Source organism: Protomyctophum bolini (genome assembly GCF_963924005.1).
Source record: "Protomyctophum bolini genome assembly, chromosome: 14".
Taxonomy (NCBI): Eukaryota; Metazoa; Chordata; class Actinopteri; order Myctophiformes; family Myctophidae; genus Protomyctophum; species Protomyctophum bolini.
In genome coordinates this window covers 18311697-18329271 of record NC_137875.1, presented here as the reverse complement: position 1 = coordinate 18329271, position 17575 = coordinate 18311697, and the positions used below count along the sequence as shown (strand labels likewise).

At 43.2% G+C, this 17575-nt stretch overlaps 1 protein-coding gene across 19 annotated transcripts in view; it reads right to left on the bottom strand.

The window, feature by feature from the left end:
• Positions 1-17575, bottom strand: part of LOC308328710 (neurexin-1a) — a gene marked incomplete at its 5' end in the record, with an annotated part of 423001 nt that overhangs the window by 225299 nt on the left and 180127 nt on the right. For 13 of the 19 annotated variants that reach the window (XM_080782790.1, XM_080782779.1, XM_080782794.1 and 10 more), the window contains 2 exons: positions 10952-10978; positions 14718-14921. In XM_080782790.1, the coding sequence (XP_080638916.1) occupies positions 10952-10978; positions 14718-14921 (231 nt within the window). The remainder of the gene's footprint in view (positions 1-10951; positions 10979-14717; positions 14922-17575) is intronic. The other 6 variants (XM_080782782.1, XM_080782785.1, XM_080782784.1 and 3 more) reach the window with 1 other exon arrangement.

The following is a 17575-nucleotide window of genomic DNA, read 5'->3' as shown; positions in this document are numbered from 1 at the left end:
AATCTCTGAGGCACAGTTCTGCTTTGTAAGCACTAAACACCGGGGTGGGATTGAAACCACACGGATGGTGCGAGGGATTAAAAGGGAGGGGGGGGTAAGATATGAAATAATGGGATGGAGTCAGACTTGAAAGAATGCTTGATCTTTGCCTTCCATCATCCCTGTCCTTGTTGCTCTCCATGGAGGAAAGAAAAGGAAAAAGGGGGGAAAGCGGTCAAACGTATTAAGCAGCACATGCTCCTGTGTGACACAGTCTACTGTTGAGGTAGGATTAAGCCTGCAGTAGGATGGCAGTGCATGTCTGGTCAGAACCTGCACTCGCTTTTGCCACACTGGCCAAGATCCACACTGGGAGAACCTTTAGTTGGGCTCACTGCAGAACCACAATGGGAGAACCTTTAGTCTGCTCACTACAGAACCACACTGGGAGAACCTTTAGTCAGCTCACTGCAGAACCACACTGGGAGAACCTTTAGTCTGCTCACTACAGAACCACACTGGGAGAACCTTTAGTCTGACTCACTACAGAACCACACTGGGAGAACCTTTAGTCTGCTCACTACAGAACCACACTGGGAGAACCTTTAGTCTGCTCACTGCAGAACCACACTGGGAGAACCTTTAGTCTGCTCACTACAGAACCACACTGGGAGAACCTTTAGTCTGACTCACTACAGAACCACACTGGGAGAACCTTTAGTCTGCTCACTGCAGAACCACACTGGGAGAACCTTTAGTCTGCTCACTACAGAACCACACTGGGAGAACCTTTAGTCTGACTCACTGCAGAACCACACTGGGAGAACCTTTAGTCGGGCTCACTACAGAACCACACTGGGAGAACCTTTAGTCTGACTCACTACAGAACCACACTGGGAGAACCTTTAGTCTGCTCACTGCAGAACCACACTGGGAGAACCTTTAGTCGGGCTCACTGCAGAACCACACTGGGAGAACCTTTAGTCTGCTCACTACAGAACCACACTGGGAGAACCTTTAGTCTGACTCACTACAGAACCACACTGGGAGAACCTTTAGTCTGATCACTGCAGAACCACACTGGGAGAACCTTTAGTCTGACTCACTACAGAACCACACTGGGAGAACCTTTAGTCTGGCTCACTACAGAACCACACTGTGAGAATCTTTAGTCTGGCTCACTGCAGAACCACACTGGGAGAACCTTTAGTCTGCTCACTGCAGAACCACACTGGGAGAACCTTTAGTCTGATCACTGCAGAACCACACTGGGAGAACCTTTAGTCTGCTCACTGCAGAACCACACTGGGAGAACCTTTAGTCTGATCACTGCAGAACCACACTGGGAGAACCTTTAGTCTGACTCACTACAGAACCACACTGGGAGAACCTTTAGTCTGCTCACTACAGAACCACACTGGGAGAACCTTTAGTCTGCTCACTACAGAACCACACTGGGAGAACCTTTAGTCTGGCTCACTACAGAACCACACTGGGAGAACCTTTAGTCTGCTCACTACAGAACCACACTGGGAGAACCTTTAGTCGGGCTCACTACAGAACCACACTGGGAGAACCTTTAGTCTGCTCACTGCAGAACCACACTCGGAGATCCTTTAGTCTGACTCACTACAGAACCACACTGGGAGAACCTTTAGTCTGATCACTGCAGAACCACACTGGGAGAACCTTTAGTCGGGCTCACTGCAGAACCACACTGGGAGAACCTTTAGTCTGACTCACTACAGAACCACACTGGGAGAACCTTTAGTCTGACTCACTACAGAACCACACTGGGAGAACCTTTAGTCTACTCACTACAGAACCACACTGGGAGAACCTTTAGTCTACTCACTACAGAACCACACTGGGAGAACCTTTAGTCTACTCACTACAGAACCACACTGGGAGAATCTTTAGTCTGATCACTACAGAACCACACTGGGAGAACCTTTAGTCTGCTCACTACAGAACCACACTGGGAGAACTTTTAGTCTGCTCACTGCAGAACCACACTGGGAGAACCTTTAGTCTGATCACTGCAGAACCACACTGGGAGAACCTTTAGTCTGATCACTGCAGAACCACACTGGGAGAACCTTTAGCCGGGCTCACTGCAGAACCCGGGACCTTCTCTAGTGTCCTGCCTGATGGTGATCTATCCACAGTGATGGATCTAGAGTTGCCTCTCCTTGCCTCATTGACTTTGGCCCGAGGGAGTGGTTTATCCAGTCAATCTGCTCTGGCTGGCCAGATGACAGGCTAGATACGGGTTATTCTTTTACACCGCAACTCACCAGGCAGCACCGGAGAGGGACTCCACAGCCATTAGGAGACCTGCTGGTCCGATCGATGCTTTGCTAATTGAGAACCGCTTGTGAAAATTGTTCAAACATTGAGGTTAACCGGTGTTAAAACAGCATATGATGACAATCAATAGTGACCCATTAATTTGTGCTACGCCGTAAAATACCTCAGTGTTCATTTCGTCCATTTGTAACTCAAAGTGTGCAAATGGACCCTTACAGGTCCGTCTGGTTCCATTTGCACACTCTCAGAGTTCATTTTACACTCAGGATTTTGCCCGTCGTATTCAGATGGCCTTTTAAGTGCCCCATAAACCCAAGACTGGCTCCCAATATGATTGGGACGAGTGGGTTATGCTCTTAAGTGTGAAAGGGCTTGTTCTGTCTGTGATCACATTACACAGCATGAATGGAAAACAGACCAGTAAATGTGAATATGGAGAATCAGACGAGTGCCGTGGCTCCTGCTTGACCTGCCAAGATGGTGTCTTTTCAGAGCTAATAATTGTCTAACGGGGGCAGATGAAACGAAAAAAAGCATAGCCAAGCCCCCAGAAGGGCTGGCCAGCGTTGAAGCACACGGCCCTACTGGTCAGAGCTGGGACTGCAGATGGGCCCGTGCATTTAGCACAAGGAAACCCTGTGCAGCTGGGGTTTAACATTGAGAACATAGACCGTTCTTCCGGGTGCTTCAAAACGCCACTGAGCAACTTCCATCGAAATGAATAGCAGGGGGTGGGGCAGTCCGCCCTCTATCTTTTATAACTTTATGGTCATAGCTGCTTCGTAGCTTTGCGTCACTGTCTTCCATTGACAATGAATGGTGGACTGCATCGTTTCATCTGCCCGTGTGAACGCAACATAACTGTGTCACGCAGACCAGCGTTGCCGTCACCAGTGGTGTAAAGCCACTAAGTGCATTTACTATATACTGTACTTAAGTACAATTTTGCGGTATTTTGTAGTTTACTTGAGTATTTCCAATTTCCAATACTTTTAGTTCTCCTCGACTACAACTCAGAGTCAAATATTGTACTTTTACTCCACTACTACAATTATTTGAAAACTTTAGTTACTAGTTACTTTGTGGTTTGTAGATTTTGATTATTATTACAAAACAGACACTAACTGCTTCAGCCCTATATACATTTCGGCCATTTGGAAATAGCCGATCTACAAGCTCACAATGCGTCACGATGCGATGCAATTTCCAAAAGATTTTTATACATTTAAAAACTTGAAATGGGACATTTTGCATAATGAGTACTTTTACTTTTAGTACCTTAAGTACATTTCGATGCCAATTATTTTGTACTTTTAGAGTACATTTTGAATTCTGGACTTTTACTTGTAATGGAGTATTTCTATATTGCAGTATTGATACTACTATATTGCAGTAGTGCTCACAAAATGTGAGTACTCATCATCTCGCTTTCATGTGTGTTTGTTTTGGTTGCAGCGTTGCGCTTTGAGAAGATGTTCAGTTCCTAATGTGTCCAGATTACGATGATGACTGCAGCACCCACGAGACCGGCCATTTGTAAACCCAGAGACACCGTAGTGGAAAATCCTGAGCGTTGATTTTAACTAAAAAAAAAGAAACAAATGAACCCGTACGTGTCCATTATAATTTATGGATACATTTTGGTTACAGTTGTACACTCGTGGAGTTAAAAATGGATGAATGGATAAACGAACACTGAGGATCTTTACTGTGTAGCACAATTGAAGAGACCCCTCCGTGCACTTATCTATTTTAACAATTGTAAAGTTGGTCACGTGGCCAAAAGATGTGCGGCCCAGCCAATTAAAACATGTTCGGAAAAAGATGTGCGGAAAAGATGTGGCAAGCCAATCAGAGTCACCAGCTCTCAGCCCACACCAGGCCCGCCCCCGGCTCACACGTCACTAGCTCTCAGAAATTCAGAATCTGCAGCGTTCTCTCCGTCTCTCCGCTCTCGCAGGAGAAGACACAAACTAGGAAGGGGTGGAATTGGATTTTGCTTATTCCTTCTAAATGTCTGTATTTTAAATATCACTGACACAGCGATTCCCTTACTTACATCAACATTGTTCTTTGTCACTACTTGGTTCGTGGCGAAATATTAACATTACACATATCGCTTTGCCTCTTTTCGCCTGACAGCCAACTGCCCAGTACACATACACACGGCTGCACGCACACACAGGAATAGCCTGCAGGCAATTTCCTTCTTCCCATAGTGCGCGGCAACGTAATCTGGAATGAGTGGCCGCGAAGCGGGCATGAAATTCTAGTGCAATACAATTGTAATTACATTTTCCGTAGAATTGGACAAAGGTTTCATTTTGTCAGAACATAATATGTTCTGACAAAATGAAACCTTTGTCCAATAGGAAAAAGCTAATATTATTAGCTTTTTCCTACGAATAATATTAAGTCCTCCAATAGTTTCAGGTCTATGTAATTGGCGCCTTAGGATCACATTGTCATATTGACTGTCAGAGTATCTCTCTCTGCAGTACTGCCGGAGCAGCAGCTCTGAAGGGGTCAGTCAGGTCAGTAGCCTACTGACCGCACAGGGAAACCACACCGTTATTAGAACACGTCTTGTGTAATTCTAGCAGCTGTGCTGTCCCATAAACAGTTAGAGAATTAGGCTGCTTGGCACATGCTGAAGATTAAGGTGTCTTCATTTGCTATGCCCGCCGCGGCAGCCTTCACCTTCAAGCTCCATTACGCCATGGAGCCAAGGTGAATATTCAGATGTGCCTGACTCGAGGTTGTCCATTAATTTGAACCGGCAGAACCTCTGGCAGAAACGTTTGATCACTGACTGTTCTACAGTGTATTACACAGGCCATGTGAGGATTCCATTTCACATTTACACTGACACTGTAGTCAGTGGCTTGCAATAAAGGGGATCTGCCGTCTCCAAAATGTCAGCAATCAAAGCTCATGAAAACAGCTAGGCTAAGAAATTATTATTGTCTGTTTCCGATGCAAAGCAATGATCGCCTAGGGAAAAACAAACAAATGATGATCCTATGAAACCAATCCTATTCATGAATTCATGAACATTCATGAATGAATGTCTGTCAGAAACACTTCCGTAGCTCCTCACTGCCTGCACCAATCACTCCCACTTTTCACACAGGCATTGACCATAATAATATGGAGGTCTTAACGAAGCCCTTTTTTCAATTTGTCAAATTATTGATTAATAATTAATTTATTAGTGCATTAAAATTACCCATCCACTTACATAGGAAAATGCGAAAACTCACATCAAGTATTTTTCTCTCAGAAACTGTCGGAGCTACAGTCACAACACTTGTTGTTACACTTAATGTAATGAATAATTACATCAGTCAATCAATTACATCATGGTGGCGCTATAACAGCCCACTTTATATTTCGCCTTACAACACTTACGTAAAATCTAAATTTCACTTTCCCTGGATTCCTTTATTGGGCCATGACGCATCTCCCCATATAGGACACGGCCATTTGCGTCAGGATAGATTTTCCGCCACTTTGAATTTTACACATGATCTCTGGACCTATCCGATGAAAACGCCACAGCCAGTATTTTCATAGTCCATCCACCCCATAAATTTCATTCACATGTCGTGGGTGGTTTAATCAACGGAGAGCCCAAAGCAATTACATTTTCAGCCATAGGGGGTGCCGCAAATGCGGAAATTTCAAACGATTGTTGCAAAAACATGCTTTTGGGGAGATAATGCGCACACTCAGGAGAAAACAGCTAATCTACAAGCTCACAACATCACAGGTTGCAAAAGCCATGAGTTTTCTCAAGCCAGAGCTCAAAATTGTGCAGATTTTGGACGCAAATGCACCTATAACTTCATCTGTGCGACTCACAAAATACATTTGTTACATTAGTTTGTGGTGCATGTCAAACTGGGGGGCCTTCATACTTTTCAAATGGGGGTCTGTGGGCTAATAAGTGTAAATGTTGTGGTCCTTGCAATGAACATATTTCCCTACCATGCATTTGTACGAATACTTTCATGTTAGTGCTGTTTTCATTCATTAAACTTTTTTTATGAGGGGGCAATATCTCACAACGGGTAAGGACTAGTTTAAATAACACACCCTTAAATATTGATCATGTGGAAAGCCAATAAGAAAGTGTTTCCCCGGCTTGCATCCCACTACACTGCCTGTCATGTACGCGCATGCACGCAGTTAGTGTGCATTTTGGCACACTGGAAAGAAACAGCAGTGTTTGCCAGTAGGCTTATTCCGTGAGGCTACAACCTTTGTCAAGTAGTAGGCCACATGAATCACACATCACAGTTGCATAGCCATGAATGGAATACGTTTGTAGGCTATATAAATTTAACCCATTGTTAAGTGCATGTTAAAGCAGTCATGTAGGCGATCCCCCATTAGTCGGACTCACATGGGGGGCACACATGATGATGATGCAACCGAGTGTGCCAGGCCCCCTCTGGCACCCCCGTGGCGACGGGCCTGCATGGCGCGCAGTGGCGCCTCTCTAGCCACTCATGGCCGTCTATGTAGTGCAAGTACTATAAGTAGGAGACAAGTGCACTTATATCTGCTATTTTCAGTAAGCAACACCACCATAATATCACATAATGACTGTAATGGCTGGTGGTATGGTATGTACACCTAATCAGTTCAGAGTAATCTGGGTTGATACACTGTAATAAATGAGAAATACAACACTGCCCTCGTTCCACACCTACCCTTGAGGTGTCCTTCACTAGTCCAATTAGCCCCCCGCTGTTTCAGTGGAGATACTCAATGCTTGTACTGGGTATAGCTCTAGTTTATTGTAACGCCCCAATTCCAATGCATATTATAACTGTAGGGTGATGCATCAAAACAGCATGTATGTTTGTACTGTAGCCACATTTTTTTATCTAGACAAATTATCCAAAAGAAGAATACCGTAAAAACATATGTGTAATGAAAGTATTGCTTTCCCCCCAAATATTATTTGGGGGGAAATAATGATTCAAATACTTTTTGTCGGGGCCCAGATTATTGGTTTTGTTTACTTCTGTAAGATGATGGCCACAATGCATGTGCTTCTATTTCAGTTAGGAATGGTACCCCCTACCCTACCGAACCCCACCGACCCAAACACATAGCAGGCACATACAGTAGCAGGCAATGAAACAAACTGCATCATTGCTCCCTTACAGATGTATGTCAGGGAAATAAAGAACGACGATATTGACAGTATGAGCTACTGGGGAGAATGTTGTATATTGCACCATTAAATAGAGGCTCTAAATAACCCAATATGGATGCATAAATACTGTACGAAGACAAATCACAGAGTAAATAAACTGCCTCCGATGTTCCCAAGATAAAGACACAGGAAGACGACACATCAAGATGTCCTTTTACAGCCTACTGTAAAAGCTCACAGAAGCCGCTATCGCTATCTTGCCATACATTATGATCATAGTGCAGTCCCTGAAAATGAATTACACTTATATACCCCAAATATATACATAACATCTATCTGTAAGTGCGGTTTAACACTATAAGACCTGATGTCTTCTAATTCCCAACGGTATTCTGCAAAACGTATGTTGCAAAATAATCAATCAGTGGTTCTCAAACGTTTTCATGTCATGGTCACCATGACACAGATGCTTTTCCAGTCTTAAAGGGTGAAACCCTCTATATTTAGTAAACTACCGTAATACTTAGTTTAGCGGGGTCAGCTCTGTGCCTGGTCCGCTCTTTTCCCTCTACTCCACACGAAATCTCTCCGCTGAAAATAGCCAATCTACGAGCCCACAGCGCGTGGCATTAAGTCGAAGTGGCAGTGTTTTCTCCTGACAGCTCAGGGCAGCCCCAGGGAGCCCAGGTCCCCTAATTGACAGTGATGTGTTCTGTGAATGGGTGATGAAATTCCTCATCCAACAAACTGACCGGGAGCTGCAGCGCCTGACAAGACACATTAATTAACATTAAAACTAACAACCTAAAAACAAAATCAAATAAAATTAAGCACCAACCCTTTTTTTAAATAGAGCTTTGTATTTAAAAAATGCATTAGCTTCTTTCCAAGAACTTCAATTAAACATTCTCTTCTGACACAATAAGGTCTGGAGGCTATGAAAGAAATAATTGCTGCTTCCTTTCTGAATGAGCGAATAAAGATGTCTCTTCAAATGTACATTTCAAATGTACATATATTTTTTCAATGACCATATTGAATCATGAGACATTACATTAACCAACGGTATAGGCAAATAATACTACGCAGTAAAATCATTTGTATTCTTTGTGTACAAGAAACTATGGCTCCAAAACTATGGAATGCACTTCCCATTGCAATTAGAACTGCAGACTCACTCCCAATCTTCCGCCGTCGTCTGAAAACCCACCTCTTCTTCAGACTCCATCTTAGCCCGTAGCACTTGCCATAGCACTTGCCCTAGCCTCAGCGACCTTACAGGCGTATGCAAAGGCTCAACTTAAGTATAGCACTCTATATATTATATTCCACTGTTAGGTTCTTAGCTTACGTATGATTCATGATGACAATTTTTTATGTATTTGACATATTACCATGTTTTTGTTCTTGCTTACTGTAAGTAGCTCTATAAATTGTACAAAATTAAACCAGGTCCATTTGACAACATTACACAATGGTAGTACAAATGGATAAATTAACCAAGGATTTGATTGTGTAATAATAATAATACTAAAAATAATCTGCTATTGTCTTCCTAACTCGTCGGAAAGCCACTTTAAACCCATCAAGCTTCACAAACAAGACCATGCAGAAATAAACAGCGGTCTTTACCTTAGCATCAATATGCTAAGGTTTACAGTACAACAGTGTTGGTATGAAGTATCGTTCTACTGTACTTTAATTACATTTCTGTGTTAAATAATTGAAAGACATTTCAGGCCAACCCTTCCCACAGTGGTGGCAAATGACAAATTACTAGTATATAAAGGCCGTTACTTTCACCACTGCCGTGCAGTTGTCACAAAAAGTGTGTAGGCAAGCAGAATACAAATGTCTTGAGTGAGGGAAATAAATAACCAAAGCATCTACTAAACTGTAGCAGACAAGAAGAAGACAGCTACCTGTGCTCAGATTACACCCTCACACACACACACACACACACACACACACACACACACACACACACACACACACACACAAGAAATTACAACCAAAGAATGACCTTCTAAACCAAGCATTGTGAGAGGGAATCAGAGAGCACGCTTACGGTGGCTAGACTTTGCATCCGCAAAAAAACAAGAGGAAAGAGATGCAAGATGCATGAAGAAAGCTACTTAGCATTTAGAAAGGTGTAAAGAGAGGCTCCAGGCGTGTCTAGAGGTCACGGACGGTGGTGCGACACTGAGAGGGAGGAGGAACGATGCGTCGCTCGTCGTCAAAGTCACTCCAATTCTTGTCAAGCTCTAACCTTCACATGGCCCTTCACAAACACATATCAAACACGCACATCTTTTGCCCTGCAATGGAGCCATCTCCCAGCATAGTTGTGGTGGTGACTCACCACAACAACAGAGATGTGAGGGTAAACTCACAGATGTCTCAATTACAAGTTGGCAACTTTGATCCCGATATAGTCACTGACTGATAAGAGCGTCTATCAAAATCAGAATAATTAAACAGGAAGACGGCTCATGTTTTATGACCCCAGGGAGCCAATCATTAATTCATCACCATTCCTGAATAATAAATGTCAGGGAAAGTTGCCTCCCAAAATATTGCAATGTAACCTCTTTGTTGAAAATGCACGCATGCACGCACGCACGCACACACACACACACACACACACACACACACACACACACACACACGCACAGTGTACGAATCCCACTGAAACATCTTCGTCCCTCTCTTTCTGCTCTGCGAGACAGGTTAATGAGAATAATAAAATCACACTCCATACTTCCTTTCTCTCTTGAAAGGCCTCATCAATTTGCAAGTGGTTTAATAAAAGGAATAAAGAAAAAGGGGCGGTGGCTGGGTTGTGAGGGAAATCATGCATGGCTAGAATACCTGCACTTCCATAGCATGCATTTGACAGTCTGAGATGATTAGTGCCAAGGTTTTTTTTAATTAGGGAGAAGTGAGGGAGTGTGAAGAATCCTAGTGGGCTTGTCATTCATTTGAGCGTGCCTCCATCTCCTCTCTTGTTATCCTGGCAGAGGCATCGCCGCGCATTTTGTCGATGCAGGATGCCAGTCAGACATGCTATAATAAGTGTTTGTTTTTAAAAAACACTTTCTGTGGGACTCCGGGTTTCATAGAAAAAACGCAAAACGGGAACGTTTTCGAAAGGTTTCAATTTTTTTAAATTTAAAATAATAAAAAGCTAAGCGAATTCAAAATGTAAAACATTTTCCAAAATAGCTGATCTGCAAGTTCCCCAACGTGCCGCAATTACACAGATTGTGAATTTGTAGATCAGTTATCTTGACTGTTCGTCGCACAAAGTATAATTGTGGGATTGCGTCATGGCTGTAGACAGAAAACAGGTTCATCAATCAAGTCAACACACAAAACACACACACAATCCAATATCAAACAACAGCTGGAGCTGGACCAGCTTAACCCATGAATAGCCCACAGTAAAGAAGAGTTAGAGAAGAAGAGAAAGGAAGGTGAACAGTAACTTACTGGAGGTACAGTTAATCCTGATACAATCTAGACAGGGAAAAATAGATGAGACATGAATACATCTTTCAACGTTACATCTGCAGACATTAAAGCATATAGTCCACCCGCTGGGGACAGACACACGGACACTGGCCTTCCTGCGATGCTCTCCTCTATAGCCACACACACATTATCTGGTACAGAAACATCAAAGCCATGGACATGTACTTTTCATCGATTGGGCATGGCCATTTTTTATTTTTTTATTTAATGTGAACTGCTTCAACCACATTAACCCTGGCTTCTCTATTTTGGACATGTTATTACATTGCAGATGTAATTAATCAATAAATACTTTTCAAACTTCTATAGCCAAAGTATAAAATATGGCTAGTGGTTAAGTAGAAGCACAGTGGTGGCCATCCTGCATTATGAGAGCATGAGATCATGGCCAGGGTCAGGCAGAACCAGATGGATGGTAAAAACCAAGGCTAGATTCTAGATTATTTTGCAGACATATTGTACAAAGACCCCAACTGGACACACTGCACTCTAAAAGTAGAGAGAACAGATGTGGATTTCTGTATTTAAAATATACAGTGGTTGTGGTGTGTGTGGAGTGAAGCAAGCTCCTGGTCACGTATGCATGAATGCACATTTCTCAGAGTACATTTCCACCTTGTGATCTTTCTGGAATGATGTAATATTGTCACTGTGAGTGTGCTGTACAACACATTTCTTAGGAGCTTCTAGATCAGTGGTTCCCAAAGTGGGGTCCGGGGACCCCCTGGGGTCCTTGAGGGAGTTCCAGGGGGTCCCCAGCTAAATTATAGTTTGGAACCAAATGGACCCTTACGGGTCTGTAACTCTTAGTGTACAAATGGATCCAAATGGACACATGTGGTTCCATTTGTACACTCGGAGTTAGATTTTACAAAATAAATTGGGGTCCGTACTCCGTAGACTAATGCATGTCAAACTGGGGGTCCTTGAAATTCATGGTTGAGAATCACTGCTAGAGCCGTAAAAATCTTATTTTATGGGGTCCCTGGCATATCTTTTCAAATGGGGGTCAGCAGGCTAATTAGTGTAGATGAAGTAGTAATACTTCTACTGCTATTGCAATAACCATTACTTACTTACTTATCTTCTGTTAGTGATTCCGACAGCACTTGTTTATTTACCACTTGGTACAGAGTAGGTATTGCAAGTAAGGAACAATGTCAAGGTACAACTAACATACATCTTGCACTAGTCTCAAGCTGTGCCGTCTCTACCCATTTGTGGGGTTCTCTCTCTGTACCTTCCTCTATCTTACTGACCCATGGTGGATGTTGTACTCCGAGAAAGGTGACCCAGATCTGACCCTAACCTTCCTGTCCACTTGGCTCTGCCCGTCGTGTGTCGTCAACCGCAGCGGAAAAGTGGTCGCACACAGCCAGAGACCAACACAAGCCTGCCCTTACAGGGAATGCTCTGCTTTCCAAAAAAAGAAGAAAATCCATGAAATAAGAGGATAGAAAATTGCAGACTTGAAGAGCCGCAAGGGGTGAAACAGAGTGAAAGCTGTGACACGTGTCACAGAAAATCTAAAAGAAAACAAAACATGTGGTTGTGATGTGGTCCGTCAGGCCCCGTCAGTGTGTGGCGCTGTTGTTTTGGTGATACTGTACAGTACATGCCGACGTGACATGCACGTGACAGGCTGGGATCTTTGTATGGTTGCTCTAAACTGCACCACTTAGGGAGCCCAATTCTGTTAACCAGCGGAAAGGAGAAATAGATGGCCATCATTTCTGCAACACTGCCTTGTTTAGGGGATATGAAACTTTTCCCAGGCGTCACTGGATGTTCCTTGGAGCAAGTGTGTGGGTGTGTAAACACACGCACACGCACAGCCGCACACACACACACTTTATTTGAGATTTTCAGGAGCTGGGTTTACGACCAGAACGCTGTCTCTATCACAGCATTCTGATAGCCTACCACCTGATTTGTGCCCTAAAATGACCGCTGTAGATGCTGGTTCTTTACGTTCTACATATTGCTCTAAAGTGTGGAGTGTTAGTAAAATGATTAATATGAGTGGTAAATATTAGCATCCACTGGTTCCCAACAGAACCAAATGATTGTTTATTTCAGAACATAATTATTTACTGGTATAGAACATGTCAGCCACTGACGATCAGAGTTTAAACCCTCATTTACAACACCGTAACTCTTTGCACTTTGATAACTAGGAATAATGCATGATTGAACATAAGCAGGCAGCCGTGGTTTAATTAAGCCCAGGGGATGACCCCCCTCTGTGACACAAAGACACAGAAAGATTAAAGACATACATTATTTGTGCATGTGTCGACTAATACACGCGCGTGTGTGTGTGTGTGTGTGTGTGTGTGTGTGTGTGTGTGTGTGTGTGGGCATGCATGTCTCAGTAGACAGAAGGTACGAGTGTGTGACTGTATTTGTGCGCATTAAGCTCTTGCAAGTTTCGACGAACTCAAATAATGAGTTCATCACAGCAGGTGTCATTTGTCACCTCTGGGTGAGAGGAGTGTTTATCAAAAAGTGTTGTAGAAACGAGTATTTAGTTCTTTGTGTGCAACAGGTTGTCTGGCAGGAGTCGGACCAAATATATATCAACTACTTTGACGATGGAGAGGGCCACTATATTTCCACACTCACTCCAGAGGGGCCACATTGCATATTACTGTCGTAGCGAAAATAACCAATCTACAAGCTCAAAACGTGTCACAATATGACTCATTTTGAGCTTGTAGATCAGCTATTTTCGCTATATTTGAATTTAAATCCTGATTTCTTTTTTGCCATTTTGGAATTGGAATCCTGAAAAGTTAAATTTGTATTTAATTTCAAATGCCTTTATTATAGTTATGTTAACTTTATGAACTAAATACAAATATATTGGACATAAAAAAAGACAATACATTTTTAATACTACTCATTAGGCTACGTATATATACTGAAGTAATTAAACCGGTTCATGTTTGCATGTTTGGAATTTTAACGGCTGAAATCAATAATATAGCAGTATTCTGATATTAACCTGCGGGCCGCATCAAGTGAAAGTGGGGACCTCCAGTTGCCCATGTATGGTGTAAATAAAAAGTGCAGTTTATTTTTGAGTCATAATATAGTGTAACACAGCAGAGGGACCAGGCAGTGAGCATTCCCTGCTGGGCTTTGTGCTCTGCTGGCTGTGAGCGCTGAGCTGCAGACTCGGACCATTGAAAGTCTACATACCATCTCTTACTATTCAACACAAACAACAAAAACATACAGCAACAGGCGTGTGTGTGTGTGTGTGTGTGTCTATTCATGTACAGTCATATAAACCCCTCAAAAAACTTTGGACACTTGCGTTTGTTTGATCATATCGCTGTCTGTTGTTACTGTACTAGCAGCAACCCACCTATACTGTACACATAGGTTGTACTAGTGGGGCCGCCCACACACACACCTAATCAGCGGCGGTGCATGATCATTACAAAATGGAATATCATTGGAAAAGGAAATGGAAGGGCTTTCCAATGACAAGATACAATGCCACCGGCACAGTAAAACAGTCAAGTGATCAAACAATCGCACGTTTCCAAACCTTTGCTTTTTGTGAAGGGTTTACGAGCGCATGACTGTGGCAATGTGGGCTCGTTGCATCGATTAATTCTTTTCAGCCGCCCGCCACGCAGGTTGGCTGCCTGTGGTGACAGGCAGCGACATGGTGTGGGGTGCGTCCCGTGAGGCGGTCGGTCGGTCGGCATACCTAAGTTGACGGTGAGGCGGACGCGGCCCGTCTCCAGCTCCAGACGCAGGGTGTCGGCGGACTCGCGGGACGTGGTGGCCATCAGGACGCCGTAGGCACGCTGGGAACGGAAGCGCAGCGACACGTCCTCCGCCTCCGTGTGCATCACCAGCGGCAGCTGGATCTTCATGAACTTGCTGCCATCGTAGCTGAGGATGGTGGCGTCTGCAGAGGGGGAGGAGGAGGAGAGGAGTCGTGAGGCAAAACGTGAGGCAAAAGCGGTGGAAAATGTAGGCTACTCAATTGTTTTACTTAAGTAAAAGTGTCAATACTGCAATGTAGAACTACTCCATTGCAAGTAAAAGTCTGGAATTCAAAATGTACTTGAGTAAAATTGCAACAGTATTGGTATCAAAGTGCACTTAAAGTACCGAAAGTACTCTTTATGCAGAATGTCCCATTTCAAGTTTTCACGACGCATTGTGAGCTTGTAGAGTGGCTATTTTCAAATTGCCGAAATGTGTGTAATGTATAGCGCTGAAGTGGTTACTGCATGTTTTAATAATAATCTAGTAACTAAAGTTTTCAAATAAATGTAGTGGAGTAAAAGTTCTAGGACTACAATATTAGCCTCTGAAATGTAGTGGAGTAGAAGTAAAAGTACTGAACCTTTGACATACTCAAGTGAAGTACAAATACTTCAAAACTGTACTTAAGTAATGTACTTAGTTACTTTACACCACTGTTTAACCATAAAGCACACAGCGACGATTAGATATAATTCACGGTAAAATCCTGAGTGTCCATTTAACAGAGTGAACAAATGTCACCACATGGGCCCGAAGATTCCATCTGGTTACATTTGTTCACTCTCAGAGATGCAAATGGATGAATTAACACGAAGGATTTGTCTGTGTATCACCTTTAAAACGCTGCCCTGTGTAAATTAAAAAAATCTTTCTGCGTGCATAATTCTGCATTGTAAATAAGTCTCTCGCTGCAAAGAAGGGGGGGGATACAGTATGTTAATTTGTCAATTTGCTCTAAAAAGGATTCTCATTAGGGGGGAAATCAAGAAGCATAATATGAAGCTTATTTTCAGTAAGCAAATTCATATCTGTGCGATTATCAATGGCACAATGGGGAGTCTGTTTAGACAGATAATTATACTATATTAGTGACAGGCAATTCAAATTATGAAAAACACTGAACACACTGTAAAAACAACAACAAGACACTGAATTAAACTCTACGTCCTCCAGGTCTGCTTCTCATATTTTATGTTTTTACGTGGTTAAGACATATAAAGAAAATATTCAGAGAAGTGCATCATACTGTATTGAGCCAATGAACTGTCTGAATTACTTTAAAATCACACCCGTGTGAAGTGAGGGACGCTCTTATACAGTACATAGTCTCATTCCGGACAATCATAATTTGCGTCGCCACTTTTGTCTTCGATGTTTGTGTTCACGTAATGTTTGTGTTTACACAAACACTCAAAGCTGGCCATTCATTATCAATGGCATTTAATGTTTGTGTTAGGACAATGTTTGTGCTTACACAGTGTGTAATACACACACCCATCAAAATTGGACATAGACACAATGCAAGACTAAGTGCGTTGTGTTGGGGGCAGGCACAATAGCACGAGACATGCAGGAGACAGGGGAAAATGTCAGGGAAACAGGGAGGCAGACTTGATGTTTGGAATTCTGGAGGCCGCATGGTATGTGGGAGGAGAGGTGCAGTAGTTCCGACATACTATTGGTCCGACTGTCATTAGACTGACAACCTACCTCAAAACCCTAAACTAACCGCAAGCACGGGAGATTGGTCGGACATGCAGTGCATGTCCGACCGTTGTTTCCGCATGTCGGACCTTTGGTGTGTCGGAGTTTGCGTGTGCATCCCGTAGGGGGTGTGTCTTGTGCAAATCAGCATTGCTCTCAAATGTTTGTCAACAAGGCCCAAAATCCGTCACTTGCCTCTTGAATTTGGTCTACCGGTGTATAGGGACTCAAGAAATTAAGACACACACTTATCCTTTGCTACCTTTGCCTCTTTGCCTACACAGTGATGCCTGAAGAAAGTCCGTAGGGACCGAAACGTTGTCTTCAATAAATATATACTCTTGTACCGAGCAGATATTTAGTGTGCGCCGGCATATTTTTCATCTCCTTTACCCTTTTTAGTAAAATCCTCAGAGTATATTGTAGATACGGTATGTTAGTGTAAGATACAGAAACAGAGGGCAGAGAGAAGGGAGATATGAGAGTAATGATAGGAGTCAGGTTCAAAATCTGAGCATTAACTGGCTCAGCCACCAGACACCCTGATATGAACTTGGCTTTTCACTGAGAAAATGTTTCTCATTGGCCCAGTGACATACCCATTTACTGCATTTGTTTCTACTTCCAAAGATGCTGCAGCTGCTCTGCCCTTCTCGTGTCTGGAAAATACCAAAGGTATTTTTCCACGTTGTTGGCTATACTACATGCCAGTTCACCCATTTCCCTGCTAGCTCCCCTTCTTACAGCCCCATATGATGCTTCTCGCACCCAGCCAGACGAAAGATGCCCTCACTTTCACTAGTGTGGCTAAAAATACCATCCTGGAGGCTGTGCTGCTGCTCCTTACACCCAACTGGAAATGTTGGCCAAAAGGCTGTGTAGGGGAAAGGACATTTTATCACTTTCTCCCGAAAGCACTCAGCAAGTTCCGTGACAGTCTGCCTATTCGATTTTGAGGTATCTTCTGTACAACTGGAAATATTGGTCTAATGGTGGCACGAGATAGAGCAATTAGGGCCATTGGATCATCAAATCAGTAGGGGCCATCCTCCAGGGACCAGGGTGCGGGAAAGTGCAGCAAATTCC